The sequence below is a fragment of the Henckelia pumila genome, chromosome 3, assembly GCF_033568475.1.
Source record: "Henckelia pumila isolate YLH828 chromosome 3, ASM3356847v2, whole genome shotgun sequence".
Lineage (NCBI taxonomy): Eukaryota > Viridiplantae > Streptophyta > Magnoliopsida > Lamiales > Gesneriaceae > Henckelia > Henckelia pumila.
This window is the reverse complement of record NC_133122.1, coordinates 62,249,806-62,268,910: the sequence shown is the minus strand read 5'-3', so window position 1 is coordinate 62,268,910 and position 19,105 is coordinate 62,249,806. Positions and strand designations below refer to the sequence as shown.

The 19,105-nt window shown below is 30.2% G+C and overlaps 1 protein-coding gene across 2 annotated transcripts; it reads left to right on the top strand.

Moving 5' to 3' along the window:
- Positions 1 to 12,228: 12,228 nt before the first annotated feature.
- Positions 12,229 to 18,542, top strand: LOC140890774 (transmembrane 9 superfamily member 5-like). Of its 2 annotated transcripts, none has more exons than XM_073298815.1 (7): positions 12,229 to 12,505; positions 13,658 to 13,698; positions 14,954 to 15,527; positions 15,649 to 15,780; positions 16,706 to 16,862; positions 16,954 to 17,438; positions 18,130 to 18,542. In XM_073298815.1, exons 1-7 carry the CDS (start codon positions 12,369 to 12,371, stop codon positions 18,344 to 18,346), a joined length of 1,743 nt encoding a protein of 580 aa, XP_073154916.1. In that variant the 5' UTR covers positions 12,229 to 12,368; the 3' UTR covers positions 18,347 to 18,542. The 2 variants fall into 2 exon arrangements, with proteins under 2 accessions (XP_073154916.1, XP_073154915.1); XM_073298814.1 differs by having other exon boundaries at positions 12,230 to 12,505; positions 14,954 to 15,542.
- Positions 18,543 to 19,105: the final 563 nt, after the last annotated feature.

Sequence of the window (19,105 nt, the reverse complement as noted above, 5' to 3'; positions counted from 1 at the left end):
TTGAACCAAAATCTAAATTTTCGATAAAATGCATTGCATAATTTGCAGTTATATTAAAAAATAAAGCGAAAATGTTTAATAAATATTTTATGTTTGGATCTTAAGAAAATTATATATCATGGGTTGAAGAGATATAAAATAAATAAAAATATCCCATTTAAATAAATAATTAAATTAGTTTTTTTTAAAATTATATATTTAATTGAATAAAATAATATAATTTTAATTAAATAACTATGAAAATTTTTAATTATTTTATCTTAATATTAATTATACAAAAAATATATTTTAATAGTAAATTTTATCATTATATTAAATTACGTAATGGGTTCAATTATTTTTATATAAAATTTTATACTTAAATTAATTAAATAATTATATAAATAAAATTAATTAGAAATATTATTTAATTCTTTAAATTATTTTTTTTGAAAATATCTAAAAATTTCAAAAAACAATTAATAATATGAATTAATTAATATTTAATAAAATGAAAAATGTTTATTAAATATTTTATAATTGAATCTTAAGAAAAATTGTGTATTATGAGTTGAATAGATAAAAAAAAAATTATACTCTTAAGAGATCAGCGCATTTCAATATTTTACAAGTTATTTGGTGAAAAAAAAATCAAAACGTTTGTCCATTCGCATGAGTGGCGCGTGCTCAACCAATCACTCATATGAAAGGGCACGTGTGCTAATTTTATAAAAGATAGGGGTTGAAAATGCCTATTAAAATTTCTCATAAGTGAAATGTATATTTTCAATATTTCATAGGGATATTTAGTGCAAATAAATCCTATTTTAATATGTATATCTAGGAATTAACTCCACAACTCGTCTTACTGGGAGTCACTAGATAACGCTCCACCAAACGCGTCAAATCCCTTTGAGAAACCTGCTATGAAATCACAAACGACCACTGCATAAAAAGAAAATAGGATCGAATCCCAGTACGGCGAACTAGTAAAATACAACAAGTATAACCGACATGAAATAAAATCAAGTAAGATGCAATTAATAGCTAGCTAGGTATCCATGAATTGTAACATTTTAGCTCAATTTGTGGCTTTATATTTTTTTTTTAATAATGCGAGAATATGAGATCGGTAGTTTGTTACTCTTTGATGCACAATGAATATTTTTCTGGACTAATGTAATAGTTTGCAAACCTCGTTAATCCGATAAACCACCAATTTGTGTTATTTTAAAGGAGCTCGAGAGATTTTCTTCAAGTGAAAGGTATTGGTAAAAAATGGGATTTCAAGATTTCAAGAAGTTAATTTGAATAATGATAATATATGGTGGAAGAATGCAGGACGACTATTTGTTTAAAGGAATTGGATGTCTTTGATAGTGTACTAGTTTAACGTATCATAACAAAAGTCAAAAGAATAAAAATAAGGGATGGAGGCGCCACAATTTTTTTTTGGATTTAGCCACGGCCAAAACCGTGGTTAAAAATTTTTAGCCACGGTTTTTTAATACTTTTGACATAAAAATATATTTTTTTATGGAATGGTCGACGTATAAGATATATATCTCACAAAATTAAACTGTAAGACGATCTAATTGAAGTGTTTTTAAAATACTGAAAATGGAATTTCTCAAATATGTAGTTAATAAATTAAAATCAGATTAACTACATATCTACGATTAATGTGTTAATGTAAGTATAATTATTAACCTTGTTGCAACACATTTTTTTTATGTACTTGATCACTAGGCTCTATATATCTTGTGTAGATTCAAAACATTCTCTTGTTAGTGAAAATAAGGTAACTGAAACGTCACTGCTTGATCGTCATGGAGTTTATGCAGTGTTTTGTAAGACTTTTATGATTCACCACTCAGTTTTTATAACAAATTTTCAAATTTTTGTTAATAAAAAATTGAGAAGTGCTTCCTGGCTATATATATATATATATATATATATATATATATATATTATTAAGTGTAGGTATATATCATGTGTTTGAACAAACATGTGTACGTGCGTATTTAATCCTCTAGATTTTCAATAATCTTTGATACATTATCGTGTCGTGATAAATTTCATGGTTTAATCATATGGAAAAATTATTTTTTTAGTCATGTATGTTTGTCGTTTTGCGATTGAGTTATTTGCACCAAACACCCCTATGAAATATTGAAAATGCACATTTCTCCCCTGTGAAATTTTAATAGGCATCTTTAACCTTGACCTTTTAAAAAATTAGCACACTCGCCCCTTCAAATAAGTGATTGTTGCGCACGCGCCCCTCATGCGACTGGGCAAAGATTTGATATTTTTTTTGCACCAAATACCTCTGTGAAATATTAAAAATGCATATTTGACCCCTGTGAAAATAAATTTTAAATATATTCAACCCATAATACACAATTTTTATTAAAATCTAATTATAAAATATTTAGCAAACATTTTTCGTTTTATTAATTTTGTTATTAATTTTAAATTTATTATAATTATATAATTATTTTCTAAAAAATATTATTATTTTATCTTGTTATAATTATTTTATTAAACTTTCTTCTTGTTTCCAACTTCTCCATTAAAAATACATTCATAAACGAGATTTAAATACCTAAAAGTACCAAAATATTAAATCAAAATGATAAGTGCATGATACTTACCAAAAAATTTTAATTTTATTTTATTTGTTTTTATTTTTTATTTTAAATTTATAATTTTTAATTAATTTATTTCTAAAAAAATTATTACTCTATCTCGTTATCATTATTTTATCAAATCACTTCGTGTTTTCAACTTCTTCATTAAACATGATTCATAAATAAGGATTTAAATATCTAAAAATATCAAAATATTGAACCAAATTATAAGTTCATAAATGTTACTTTTTCAATTTTTAATTATATAAGCATGCTATTTTTTATTATTTATTACAAATTGTGCAATGTATATTCTCGAAAAATTTAAATTTTGGTTCAATAATATATAATCCTAAATCGAAAAAGCAATATGTTTGAAATTATCAGTTTAGTTCAATATTTTGGTACTTGAAATTATTTAAATACTTGTTTATGAATGCATGGTTAATGGAAAAGTTGGAAATTCGAAGTGAGTTTAATAAAATAATGATAACAGGATAAAGTAATAATATTTTTTAGAAAATAATTAATTAATGATAATGCATTTAAAATAAAAAATAAAAATTAATAAAACAAAAAATGTTTGCTAAATATTTATAATTGGATTTTATTAAAAATTGTGTATTATGGGTTGAATAGATTTAAAAATTATTTTCACAGGGGTCAAATATGCATTTTTAATATTTCACAGGGGTATTTGGTGCAAAAAAAATACCAAAATCTTTGTCAGTCCCATGAGTGACGCGTGCGCAACAATCACTCATCTGAAGGGGTGAGTGTGCTAATGTTTTAAAATATCAGGGTTGAATATGCCTATTAAAATTTCACAGGGGAGAAATGTGCATTTTCAATATTTCACAGGGGTGGTTGGTGCAAATAACTCTTTTGCGATTTCAGTTCTTTATATTTTTATATTTAAGTTTTAGTCCGCTATCTTTATTTTTTTTGGCAATTTTAGTCCTTTTTCCGATGTTTCGCTGACGTGAAACCAATTCAGTGCTGATGTGTACGGTGCCACGTAAGCATTTTCGAATAAAAATGACCGAAATGTCAAAAAATCGAAACATACAGGGACTAAAACTGAAATATAAAAACATAGAGGATCAAAATCGCAAAGTGACAAACATACAATACCAAATTTACAGTTTTTCCTAATCATATTATAACATTTGTCTAGATTTCAAAAATTATGATATATATCTTTACTATATATCATAATTAATTATTCTATTTTAAAATTTCCCATAATTTTCTAAATTTTTTAATCAGTATATTTAATTTCCACCAAATTTAATTTTTGAAACAAAATTAATATATACAAGTGAAGTACTAGGTACTTTTAGGAGAGCAATTAAAACATTTGGTTGACATGCACAAAGCTACATGGACACTTGTATTCAAACAAATGGTGTTGTCTTCCTATAAAAGAGTGGTCTTTTATCCATATATTTTAGCAACATAAACAATTAATATATAGTGAGTGAACCATGTCTAGCACAATATTCATCGGACTGTTACTTGTCCTAGCCATATCCCATACAAATGCCCGTTCCAATATCATTTCTTCTGAGCAAAAACTAGCTAATAAACCGTCTGACGAAATCTTAGATGGGTGCAAGACATTTGATTTGAATCCAGAGTTGTGTCCAGTTCGTCCACCAAAACCTGATGTGCCTCGTCCACCAAAACCCGATGAGGGGTGCAAGACGCTTGACTTGAATCTAGAGTTGTGTCCAGTTCGTCCGCCAAAAAATGATGTGCCTCGTCCACCAAGACCTACTCCCACACACAATTAAGCACATGCATCAACAACTACTAGGAAATGACTTCTCAGATCTATATATCTGGTTGAGATTGTAGTCTCGAGATCAATAATGTAATGCTACGAAATCGAACGGTTTATGGTTCATTTCAAATGAATAACAGTCATTTCCTTAATTATTTCAATATTAATTCTCGTTATACACACACAAATATATATTTATACATATATATGTTACACACGTGCACAGATATATATATATAATATTATACATGATATGTTATGTATTTTATTTACTAGGTTTAGTGTTTTAATTAACTTGTCTAGAATTCAATTACCTATATGTTGAGCTCTGTTTATTTGGGAAAGTTCAACATATATGATGATCAAGCATGATCAAGTTCAATTACCTATATGTTGAGGAAGATTTAATATTGGGTGTATATGCATGATTTTTACATGAAACTCTTGAATCAGTGTGATGAAGCGGCGGCCTCTCCAAATACTCTACTGATCGCCATGCAAACGCTCTCTTAATTGGGAATATATAAATAACTGCAAAGATTAAAAAGAAGAGCTAGCTTTTTTATCTCTCTTGATAATTAATTAATTTTCCGCAGCCCTGCTGCTTCTGGACGAAAAGTACTGGACTGGGAAATGGAAAATGATGGAGTTTCTTGGAAATTTTCGACAATTTTAACGATTTATGATGCCAATACTCAACTGGGATCTGGAAATTAAATTGATGGCCTTTGTTTCAAAATTTTCTCAACATCATGTCATACAAAAGGACCGGATTAATAGAGTTCCTATAGAAATAATTAATTTGCCATTTCTGAACAAATTAAAAACTCAACTGGTAGTACTAATTTGAGAAGTTTTTGATGGACAGAAAAAATATGGGTACTGTGATATTTGTTTTCTAATTTCATTTCCCAGATATATTTTTCTTTTTATATATCTCCCAAAATTAGAACCAATATCATCATATATATTTCTCTAAAATATTTTTTTCCCTTGCAAATCTTAAAAAATACTACTCACATAATTTTCCAAAATAGTAAGGTTACATTAACCTCAAGATACTTAACCACAAAGTTTATTACAAACAAAATCAAATGTCACCTACCTCGTTCTTCTTTGGTTGCACCAAGAAAAAATGTGATTGAATTTTGGGTTGGGCAGTAATTATTAGAATATATAGAAAACTCTGACACGAAATCTTGTTCTTGTAAGCATGTCTCCTGAGGGTCCCCATAAGTGGTTTGTGGGGTTTTCAAACAAAAGAAATAGGGAGTGAAAAACAAATATGACCATCAAAATTTTATCTCGAGTTCGATTTGGTTGAGCAGATCTTTCAATATGTCAGCGCATAGGTCGGGTTGAATATATGGGGTTTTGCACATAAAAAAACAGGGTTAAGGGCCGTCGAATGTGTGTTCGATGTGATCCCGTCGATATCTAAGTCAGTGCTCAAATTATATGCAGAGCATAACAAAATTGAGAGACCAAGAGAACATGAGTGAGTGAATGTATGAGCAAAAGAAATGTGTAAAACTAAAATTAAGAGATACCTGATATTTATAGAAGCAAAATGGGTCGTTATCTGTGGAAGGGCCTTTGTCCTGATTAATATTTACTGATCAAATAATTATGATTAATTGATGTAAACAACAAAAACGAGTTAAAAATTTGTATTTTAGGCCTACAATTCGGCATGACCTATCCGTTAGTAGAACATCCCAAAAAACTTTACAATACAACTAACATTATATACTCGAAAATAAACTCATATTACCAATTAATTTACATACATATAACCACAATGGGCAAAGATAAACACATACAGAGCCGGTCAGGCTCAATCACACATACATCAATTCAAAACATCATAATCTTACAGTACAAATACGGGAGGCATTTTCCCGGAAATTATCTATATCTAGCTATTTTAATGAGTTATTTGAACCAAATATCTTTGTGAAATATTAAAAATATACACTTCACCTCTATGAAATTTTTAATATGCATCTCCAACTTTAACCTTTTATAAAATTAGCACATGTGTCCCTTCATATGAGTGATTGATTGAGCACGCGCCACTCATGTGTCTGGGTCAATGACCGCTTAATTCGGTTATCTAGCATGTACGTATACTAGGTCAAGTTATAGTAAGTGGGCAATGAGTCCAAGTATCGATCCCACAGAGACTGTAGTCAATTCTCAAATTTAATTATATATTTAGCTTAATCTAAATAAAATAATATAAATGATTTTGAATTAAAAAAAATAAGAATTTTAAAATAAAAACTGATTAAGAAATAATAATTAAAATAACTGAAGATAAAATTAATTAAAACGTGACAATCAAGACACACGCAGGTACCAAACAAATTATGCAAACAAATGATAAATCTAGGATCCAGATTTAATCTTAAATCACGACGAATTCTCCTAATTTATTTAAAAGTATATTTCTAAAACAGTTAAACATATTCAAATATTGACGGATCAATATTCTTTCATAATGCAAATCAAATTCAAATGCCTTTGGAATTGTGAGAATTCAATTTTCATCTAAAGCCGCATACTGAAACCGAATACTATTTCTAGTCGGTTTAACCATATGTCAATTATTGGAGCGATCAAAATCAATTCATAATCTTTCGACTCGGAATCAATTAACATGCAAGTAAATAATTCAAGTTATTCACAAGAACAAAATATAAATCCAACAATCAATAATGTTGATATAAATCTAAAAATCCCAAATAAACATCTAAATATTCAACATAAAATTGTCTGGCCTAATCTCGCGGTCTTGGTTGAAGAAAAACTACTCAAATAACGAAATTAATATTCAACAAAAGTTTAAGAAGAAGAATAAAGGGATAAAAACTCTAAAGAAGATGAAGCAGATCTCCAATCTCCAAGCCTCTGCCCTAACCGCCTCTCTCTACGTTTGGAACCTCTTTCACGTCTGACAATCTCCTATTTATATGTCTTTGAAAGCCCAAAAAATAAAGCCCGGAAAGTTGAAAGTTTTAATTCTCGAAAATTCTATTTTTTCTGATTCTGCGATATGCACGGACCCTGGACATGGGTCAGTGCATAGGTCCGTATATTAAATTTTTGTTGCCAAAATTTTACGAAGATGCAAGGACCCTTATCCGTACCTATGTCCAGGGTCCGTGCATGTGTCTTTTTCAGCGCGCAGTTTTCTTCAAAAATCATATCTCGAGTTCTGGCCGTCGGATCGAACCAAAATTTGGACAGAAGCTGTAAAACATCTTGAACTGCATTTTGAACAGTGAAGATCGGATTCGTGTCTCTCTAACATTAAAAATAGATTTTTTACCATCGCTGTTTTGTAATTCATGCTTGTGGCTCTTATCTTGCTCCAAAAATCATGATTTCTTCAATATTTCTACAAAAATCAACCTGGAGAGTGAAATGTATACATATGCAATAAATCACATAAAAACACACATAAAACAATATGAATGCATGCAAAATAGACATAAAAATAACACAAAATGCACTTATCAGCCAACATTTTGAGGGTTTTTTTTGTACCAAATACCATTTGTCAAATATTAAAAAAAAACATATTTGACCTCTTGAGAGTATAATTTTTAAATCTATTCAACCCATAATACACAATTTTTATTATGAACCAATTATAAATATTTATCAAAAAATTTATTTTATTAGTTTTTATTTAAATTTATTATTCTTAATGAATTTGTTTCTAAAAAATTATTATTATTTTATCTTACTATCATTATTTTATTAAAATCACTTTGTGTTTCCAACTTCTTCATTAAACATGTATTTATAAACAAATATTTAAATACATAATAGTACCAAAATATTGAACCAAAATATAAGTTCGTGCATATTAATTTTTCGATTTAGAACTATATAGTATTGAACCAAAATCTAAATTTTCGAGAAGATGCATTGCATAATTTGCAGTTATATTAAAAAATAAAGTGAAAATTTTTAATAAATATTTTATGATTGGATCTTAAGAAAATTATATATCATGAGTTGAAGAGATAAAAAATATAAAAAATTATCCCATTTAAATAAATAATTAAATTAGTTTTTTTTTATAATTATATATTTAATTAAATAAAATAATATAATTTTAATTAAATAACTATGAAAAATATTAATTATTTTATCTTAATATTAATTATAAAAAAAATATATTTTAATAGTAAATTTTATCATTATATTAAATTACGTAATGGGTTGAATTATTTTTAAATAAAATTTTATACTTAAATTAATTAAAATAATTATATAAATAAAATTAATTAGAATGCATTAAATTAATTTTGTTTAAAATATATAAAAATTTCAAAAAAAAATTAATAATAAGAAATAATTAATAATTAATAAAATGATTAATAAATATTTTATAATTGAATTTTAAGAAAAATTGTATATTATGGGTTGAATAGATAAAAAAAATTATACTCTTAAGAGATCAAGTACGCATTTCAATATTTTACAAGTTATTTGGTGCAAAAAAAATTCAAAATATTTGTCCATTCGCATGAGTGGAGCGTGCTCAACCAATCACTCATATGAAAGGGCACGTGTGCTAATTTTATAAAGATCGGGGTTGAAAATGCCTATTAAAATTTCACATAATTGAAATGTATATTTTCAATATTTCATAGGGGTATTTAGTGCAAATAAATCCTATTTTAATACGTATATCTAGGAATCAACTCCACAACTCGTCTTACTCGGAGTCACTAGATAACGCTCCACCAAACGCGTCAAATCCATTTGGAAAACCTGCTATGGAATCACAAACGACCACTGCATAGAAAGAAAATAGAATCGGACCCCAGTACGACGAACTAGTAAAATACAACAAGTATAACTGACGTGAAATAAAATCAAGTAAGATGCAATGAAATGCAATACAATGTGTGATAGGTATCAATGGAATAAGAGATACCAAATGGAGTCCAAACGAAACGTATCACAATAATATCATAAGTTTTATTATATTTAAAAAATTTATGTCCTTTTGTGATCGACAAAAAAAATCAAAAATAAAAATAACTATGAGTTTTTTATGTCGATGATGACGTGTAGTTCATCTTCAATGTCCCAATATGAGACGAGGTCTCGAGTTCGAGCTAGACTCAATTGTGAAAATAACTATGAGTTAAAAGACCAAAAATGAAAATAATATAAATTTTCCAAAATTAAAAACTAAAATATATTGTTAACATTATTGAAAATACAAATTCAGCGTTAACATCTTTACCATGTTATAATACATAAACCCCATAGAAAAATCATATTTGGTCATTTTAATGTATTTCCAAATTTATCTTTTATCATTCATTTAATATGTTTAATAATGAATGTTCAAAAAAATAAATTTCTTATTCAAAAACTTCTCACATTTTAATTTGTTCAACTATTCCCATTATCCTAATCACTATCATATTATACTAATATTTAAAAAAATTATAATTAAATTCATGTTTATAAAATAATATTTAATTTCATATAATATATATTTTATGCACATGTCTTACTAGTTATCAAAATTAAAGCCATTAATACATGTCAGTTATGTCTGACCAGCTGCCTCGCCATGAAAAATTGACATGTTAGGTTATGATTTTATTGGTCCATTTGGAGGGGGACCTAAACGGGCCACGAGTTGGAGCGGGCCTGGACGCCATTTTTTTAAAAAAAAAAAAATTATGTGCATAAAAACACTTTAAATAATGTTTTTTTTGAAAATGTAAAACTAGTATTTGATGTATATATAATATCTAACATTATTATTATTTTATAGTTAAAAATCTATTTATATTATTCATATTATTTGGATATGTGATTTTTTTTATCCAAAATATAATAGTTAACATGAAAAGTTTATATAATTTGTTTGATTGTGACTTTATTTATTTGTTGTGTTGTAATATTTTTCATATATATTTTTTAATCTCAAATACTAATGTTGTTTTTCGTATTTGTATTATTTTTATTTTTAATGTACATTATATATATATATATATATATATATATATAACTATAAAGAATGCAGAAAATTGTTGTATAATATTGATATATATATTTTTAACTAACTCATCTAGAATTCAATATTGACCTATATATATATTGATGTTGGAACTTGATTTTGACTTTTTTTTTTCCCTCGGGAAGTTCAACACGATGATCAAGCTCGAGCTCAACGAACGGGTCGGAGATCAGTTTAGCTAATAACTTGAGATGAATTCTAAACAATTTTTTTTTTTAATTTTCTGAGTTTTTCGAAGGCTCAAAATCAGGAGCCTTCATGCAAACGTGAATGTCAAAATAAAATATTAACTGATTTCAGGGTATGCTTTGAATCATTTATGTAAATAAATTTTTAGTAATAGTTTTTGCATGGGATTTTTTAAATGATTTAATTTAATTGGGCATAAATCCCCATATAAATATAAATTTATTTATATAATATATATGTAATTAAGTTCATTAATACATTATTTATGATAAATTATGTAAACGTACTTCTCACACACATCCAATTTTTAAAATATATATAATAATAAATATATTCGAGTTTTTTTGTATTTCATAAGATTTGTTAGGCCATACAATATATATATATATATAAGAAAAAAGTACCTGTTCTTTCAATATTATAATATGTCAATTTCTTTGGCATTTGAAGAGAGATTTTATAAATTCACCTAAAATCCATGCTCTGAAATTTCTTTAAGCAGAAAATAAAAAATCGTTTGGTGGGTTATTTACAATTACGAGCCAACCAAATACCAATTACATGGACTATCCTACCTGGAAAAACATGTCAAAAAAAAAAAAAAGGACCACAGACAGTTTTGATTCTAAATAATCGGGAATTTTAAATCAATAATGTTCAGTAATTTTGCGATTTTGTCTACGAGTATCCACCATATTATAAATGAATTATTGGTGTGCTTTTAACCATATAAAATAATCTTTTCTGGACAGTACGTAATATATATATATATATATATATTGTAAGTTAACTATTAGAAATTTATCTAATATTATGTAAGATTAAATTCAAAGGTCTTGAATGAGAACTATATATGAAGGCTCCTATTCCTCAAGGCCGCTACACTCTCACGGCTAATTTATTGTTATTTAATGCTCGTTTAGTTGACAAGGTCGATCTGATTAGTCAAATTAATTTTGACAGCCCTACATATGGCAAACCTTGCTCATTTTTAATCAAGTATTCAGTGATAGTTTGAAAAATGACTTTGGTTAAACAAATTTTTTGATTTATGACCTTATTTCAAAAAAATTTGCAAAATGACCTTCAATCACAAAAAAAATACAAAGACTGAAGAAAGAAAAAAATTGAGAAGATTATATTTCAAAATTATGGTGAAACAAAGATTATTTAGTGAAATAATTTCGTTATTATTATTTTATTATATTCATTTATACGTATGTTATATATATATATATAGAGTTCTTTTATGGTGCCCAACACTATATGTCTACTTCATGCCCACCATGTACAATAGATGAGTTGACCGGTACAATAGATGAGTTGACTTGTACATGGTGGGCATGAAGTGGGCATATAGTGTTGGGCACCATAAAAGAACTCATATATATATATATATTCATTTCTATATATAATGGTATGTATTATTATTAGGAGGAGTAGTTAGAGAGTAGTAGGTACAAATACTAGGCGTTTCAACATTTTATTTATATACTTAAATAAATTTAGCATGTTATATTCCTTCCATAGACATATTGGCACAAGCAATCTAGAAATGCGATTCAACGAGACGCAGATGCAAACGCGATTTCTCCTGCTCTCACGTAAAGTCGCGTTTCAGTCGTTGACTCTTCTTTACTACTCATGGCGCCACTCTGCTGCCATCTCTTCCATCGACGACTAGAGAGCATCTTAGAGCAGAAATCAAATTCCATAGCAAATGGGAATCTTGAATTTGCTTTTTCTTAGCAATTTTTCGCTTTTTCTGTGTGGTTTACTTCATGCTTCCTACGCTTACAATGTGGGAGATCGCGTGCCCCTGTTTGTCAACAAGATTGGACCCCTTCATAATCCCAGGTGATTTTTTCTTTCGGCTGTCCATCTTAACAATTGAATTTATTTTTATTGTCACATTTGCGTTTTGGATGAAAGTTGGTGGACTTAATTTTGTGGGTTTTAGTACTTAGTACAACTGGTTGGCATGAGCTGTTCAAATTGTTTTTCTTGGACTGTTAAAGCCATGCCGAATTGCGAAACGTTCGATTTTGTTTTCCCTGAAATGGGTTTGTTCTTGGGTCGGGATTGATCAGTGAATGCATCAAGGTGTTAAGATGAGTGTTGATCCAATGCAATGTTGCGCATGCTTTGAGGCAGTCGAAGTATACTGTTTTTCATTTGTGAAATTCTTTGCTATTGTGATTAGTAACATTTGTCTCGTTTAAATTCATTCTTTTGCTAGTCATGTCTATTAGAATGCTGACTTCTGATTGGCAGTTGACAGCACACTACTTGGGTGTTGTTAATTTGTTCTAAGAAATCACAAACTATGGCAGTTGACAGCACACTACTTCTGCAATGTTAATTCGCTACCAATATCACTCTTCATCGCCATCACAAGTTTTAATTTTGTGCTCCTTGATGCTGCATGAGGGTGATGTGAGAAGTTTAAGTTTTATGATGTGCCATTTGGTCTGAAAACTATCATATTCTGTTTGTAAACTTTAGTGTTTTCCACATTCTCATCAAGGTTACCCCGACGTCTTTTCTTATTATCTTAGATGGTTTGTTTGTTGTGGCATCAGTCTGCTCAAAAAAATTGTCACAAGTGGACTTGGCTTTCTGGTCATCATCCTCATGCATGTTGTATTTTTCTGGGCGAGTTAAAATCAGAATCACTCAGAGGGAACTTTGCTGTGCTAAAGAATAAATCTTTATTTATCCAGAACAATCAGTAATAACCTTTATGTTGTTTTCATCTTTAGTCCAGGTTTATCTTGGAATATATATTAATAGCAAGTGGCAACTGATTGCCTCAGCTTTTATATCTCAAGAAAGAAACTTAGGAGTATGAGTTCTTTTAAGGAAGTCTGTAATACTCTTTCAAAAATTTGGAACTTTGACATAACTAGAACCTGAAGATTCTGCAGGTGCAATACTACTAACATCTTCATAGCACTCTGTTAACATTTATCTCATTCCCACATTTTTTTATTTGTTATGCTTTTGCAGTGAAACATACCGGTATTATGAGCTGCTATTCTGTCATCCAGGTTAGTGACAAGGCACATGTAAATCTTTTTTTATTAGCTGGCAGATGCATACGAGTACCAGCATCATCAAATCATCTACTTGAATTTATTTGGTTACGAAGTATTTTATTGTTCTTTCATTCTGAAATTTGCTAGAATATTATGTAAGGCTATAAGTCACTAGCACCACCTCAAAAAGCTAGAATTCTAGGTCGAACAGCTTTCTAAACTTGTTAACGACTGCACAATTTCTTGTGCAGTCAATGCGCAACCATTAAGTTCCCACCACTTGTGAAACCGGTGCCATTGGGTTCCACCCTGGATGGCTTTCTCTTACTTATCAGTGTTAAGCACATACAGCTTATTTTAGGCTATAGTTTTTGCAAGGATCATCTTATTGATACAGGCTCTATGGTCTGCTATGTTGGTTATCAATGACAGCACCAATATTAATCTATGAAAATACATAATGATATTTACTTCTCCAATTCTCCTCGACATTTGCTCTTAAATTTTAGAAATAATACTGTATTGTGAAGTAATTCATTGTATAAATTCTGTTATAAACTAAAATTTTCAATCGATTCAAAGTAAAATATATAACAATAATCTGAGTGAAAATGTTTTGAACCCAAATTATACGAAGAAATTCAATATAATATATATAAATCCCAGAGCAAGCTCTGTAAACCCTAGCCAAAATTGCTAGTAATTCCCTAGCCACAGCTAGTTACAAAATCCAGAATAACAGAATATCCCTAACAAACTACAACTCCCACGTTTTATTCCTCTTCATTTAGGCATCTAGATTCTTCTATGGGCTTGAGACTCTTGGGCCTCAATCCAATCTATCAAAACTAATAAGAAAGCCCATGAAACTCTAGTCCATAACAGAAAACTCTGAGCCAAAGGATAAATCCTTTACAAGATACCCTAGCTCAAGCTAGTAGACCTATTTAATCCCCTCTCCCCATCTAGATTCTTCTGGTTATTTCGAGATATGGGAGTCTGGGCTTATTTGGTCTAGGCTCAGTATAAAGCTTGGGCCTCTCTGACTTTGAACCTCCTCCTTGGGCTTTCCTAGTTCAATACAAGTGAGACCATAACAAATTCAATCAGATCCCACATGTTTCCATTTGTAAAACTGTCAAGGATTTTTTTTGCCTTATTGGTGTTTTTTTACCTGGCAAAAATTCATTTGCAAATATATTTAAGCCATTTGGCAGGTTTAGCATCTTTTAGCAGCTTCATGTATTATTGCTTTTCTCCTTTCCAGATCAAGTGTTTGAAAAGAAGGAGAATCTTGGGGAAGTTTTGAATGGTGACCGGCTTGAAAATGCTTTATATGAGTTGGAATTTTTGGTGAACAAAACACAGACTGTTCTTTGCCACCAGAAGCTTGATAGGGAAAATGTTGCTAAATTCAGGGATGCTATAGTGAGTGATTCTTACTATCAAATCTACTATGACGACCTTCCCTTGTGGGCATTCATTGGAAAAATTGAAAATGAAAGTTGGACTCCTAACAGTAAGGGGCCAAAGTATTTTCTGTTCACACATGTTCAGTTTAATGCTCTTTACAATGGCAACCATGTCATTGAAATTCATGCTTTCAGTGAGCCAAACCATTTCGTTGATGTATCAGAAGATGTTGAGATCAATGTCCAGTTCACTTATTCCGTGTTCTGGAATGAAATCTCTACACCATACAAGAACAGAATGGACAGATACTCCGGGACTGCCTTACTGCCTGTATTCCAACAAATTCATTTGTTCACTTATGTTAATTCATTTGGTTTGGTCATTCTTCTCATGGGGTTGCTTGCTGTGCTTTATAAGCGGCATCTCAAGTATGATTTGAGAAAGTAATTTTCTTTTCTGCTGTACCATTTTCCGCTAAATCTTGGTTTTACCGGACCTGAGAGCCAAGTATCTAACCTGAGTTATTTGTCTTTCTATATTTGTTTGCAGAGGTTCCATTGGAGATGAAGAGGAGGATAAAGCAGATGGTTGGAAACATATTCACGGGGATGTATTCAGATGTCCCACAAATCTACCATTGTTATCTGCTGTCGTGGGCTCTGGCACCCAATTGTTATTTCTGTAAGTTTTTTTTCCCCATTTTCCTTTACGTGAAATTTTATGCAAGTAAATAATCTGTCACCTGACTGGTATTGTCGCGATAGCTGCGTATAGTTTTCATTTTCCATTTCATTAAAACCAGGGCCAAGATTGGAGTTTGCTTAGTACGTAGTCATCGTCACGTCTATTCCTAATAAGTAACAACTACAAATAGCTTATCTGGATTGTATGGTTGTATGGCTTGTGCATTGCTGTTTAGATGGATCACTGAAATCCGATAATGGATAAAGATTAAGATCACAATTTGCATATGCAAAGAGTCACAAGATTTTAAGTATCTTTGTTTCTAGCCATTGATGATATTGATGTTCTTACATATAATTCTGACACTCAAAACACCTGCATTTTCTCTTACCTTTTTATATATACGATCTAATAGAAGGGGCCACATACATTTTACGCTACAGAAATTTCTACGAAGTAGCGTGTGCTTCGTCTTGATCCTCAGTTCTTTCCTTATCAAGCTGCTGTTTTCTCATCCTTTTTTAATTTACATTTTAAGTATTAATAGCAGAAAGTTATTAAAAAATCAATAATGATGGCAACATAGCATGGTGCCTGACATGATTCAATGCATGTTTTCTTGGATCGGTGTTGGACCATTCCATATATAATCTGTCTTCATCAACTTTATTAGGATAATGGTCACCCATATGTGCGATAAAATACTTCACAAATTCGAGAAATGTATTTTTTTTCCCTGAATTATGAACTGCATTTGCAGTAGTTTTTTTTATGTTTTGCTATTGTCTGCTTTTTTATTTTAGTTTAGACTATTGAGTCCAAGATTGACTTATAGGTGAAGATGTATATAAAGGACGATAGCATTTATAGTTTTCATATTAGCTTTATGAGCCACTCGAATAATCATTTTCTGATCCAACAGGGTTTTTATCTTATCTGGTTTGGCTTTTCTGGGAATCCTCTATCCATATAATCGTGCTGCCCTCTCTAGTCTAATTTTCATTTCTTACATTCTTTCATCGGCTCTTGCTGGCTATAACTCTATATCTCTCTGCAATCAATACTCTGAAACAGGACAGGTAATGTCTTGTTACTCTTCCCGAAATTGTCGAATTATTGTTCGCTCTTAAAATTGCATGCATAAATAACCATGACATATGATATTTGCAGGAACAAAGTGTTCTTCTGGCAGGGATTATCTTCTCCGTTCCTGTTCTTGTCACGACTTTTTCCCTCAATATACTGGCTGCATATTTTGGGGTCACTGCTGCTCTTCCACTCGGAACCATATTTGTCATTTTTCTTGTATGTACTCTTGTTGCAGTTCCATTACATATCCTTGGTGCGGTGGTTGGAAACCGCTACAAGACCGAAATCCAATCATCTTCCATCACAAAGAAAATCCCAAGGGAGATTCCACAATTGGTTTGGTACCGTAAAACTCCTGTCCAAATGTTTCTTGGAGGTCTTTTACCATTCGGTGCCATTATCATGGAGTTTCACCTCTTGTGTTCAACTATCTGGGGCCATAAAATCTACACAGTTCCCAGCATTTTGCTTGTTACATTTATGATTCTAGCTATTCTTACTGCGTTGCTCAGTGTTTGTTTGACGTATTTTCAGCTGGCAGTGGAGGATCATGAATGGTGTTGGCGGTGCGTTCTTCCTTAATGAATAACTAGTACTGCTGATGCATTTTTTTTCTTGTTCTCTGTGCCTCTTGGGGTTAATTGCACACACCACCTTGTTGAAGTTCGGAATGTGCTTTCAAATTCATCACTTAAACCCCTTTATATCGGAATTCTTTCACATGCACACACGTTTTTTGCATTTACCTTTGTTTTCGTCGACATAGTTCTGCTCAGATGTCACAATTACGGAATTACCCCTAGATAAATAAAACGAAAGTGGCAAGATTATCATCTTCTTCACTGCATGCCCTCTCATCCTATTATAGGACTACAAATCTGGAAAAATTTAGAGCCTTCTGCTTGATTGGTATGAGAAAGCAAGCAATGAAGAAAACAACTACAGTTTGCATTTCTTTTTACTGACCTGTTTGTTTGGTGGTATCTGTGACATTTGAGCAGACTTCACTCAACAAATAACATACAAAAATGCAAAAAGCACGCTTGCAAGTCAAAATACCGGAAACAAGAGTTTTCAGCACATTTCAAATTTTACAGGCTTGATTATGTATTTATCCAGTTATCTTGTTATCGATACATGACTACACGAATATATTCATAATTGCGCAAAGGTGAAGGGAGGAGAGGCGACTGAGGCCTCCCTCCCTGGGTCACCACTGTGTTACTTACTGATCTGATCAACATATGATTGAAACAGGTCTGTGTTGCGAGGTGGCTCCACGGCATTATTCATGTTTGCCTACTGCATATACTTCTATTTCAAATCAAATATGAGCGGCATCCTCCAAACGTCCTTCTTCTTCGGGTACAGCGCTCTCATGTGCTATGCATTCTTCTTGATGCTTGGAACAGTAAGTTTTCGGGTTTCATCCCTGTTTGTTCGGCGAATATACCGTGTTATCAAAAGGGAATGAGCTTCATTTTGACATAGAGCAGATCATTTGATGATAAGCGTCTAACACAGAAATTTGGGAGACAGAACAATACCCATTGGTGGATTCCAAATTTTTTCCATTTTGACTAACATTTTTTATATGATAAATTTAAAAGAATGAAATGTATTTGTACGATAAATTATTTTATACTTCAACATACTCTTGCATTTAGTTTCAAATCCCAAAAAAAAAAAAAAAATGAAGAAGAAGAAGAATCGAAAACAGACTCTTGCATAGTTGCATTGATGGAGCTATATTTATGAGTTCGAATTCATATAAAAATCACGAACTGTGTTTTGTTGTACGGATATATGAATGGACATAAAATATGCAAATTTATGTATAACAAATTTTAATGAAGCATAATTTTATCGGTGTGATTGTTTTAATTTCTAAGTTTTCAATTCTTAATTAGTTTTTTCATAAATTAATGACTAGTACGGAAAAGTAATAGTTTGCCAATTATTTTTTTTTTAAAAAAGCCAAATATATATATATATATATATATATATATATATATATATTTTGAATCAAAAAAAAAATCTAAATATTACGAATCAACACAAGAAAAGTAGTACCTTTTTATCTATTTATCAAACTTCTTTTTTAAAAAATAAAACCTAATTTATTAGTTGTTAGAACCTAATGGGGGGATTTAGGTTTTATTGGCAACTTTAGCAATTTAAAGCGATTATGCAAGTATGCAAGCGGAAAACTTAAGCAATCAAATAATAAGTG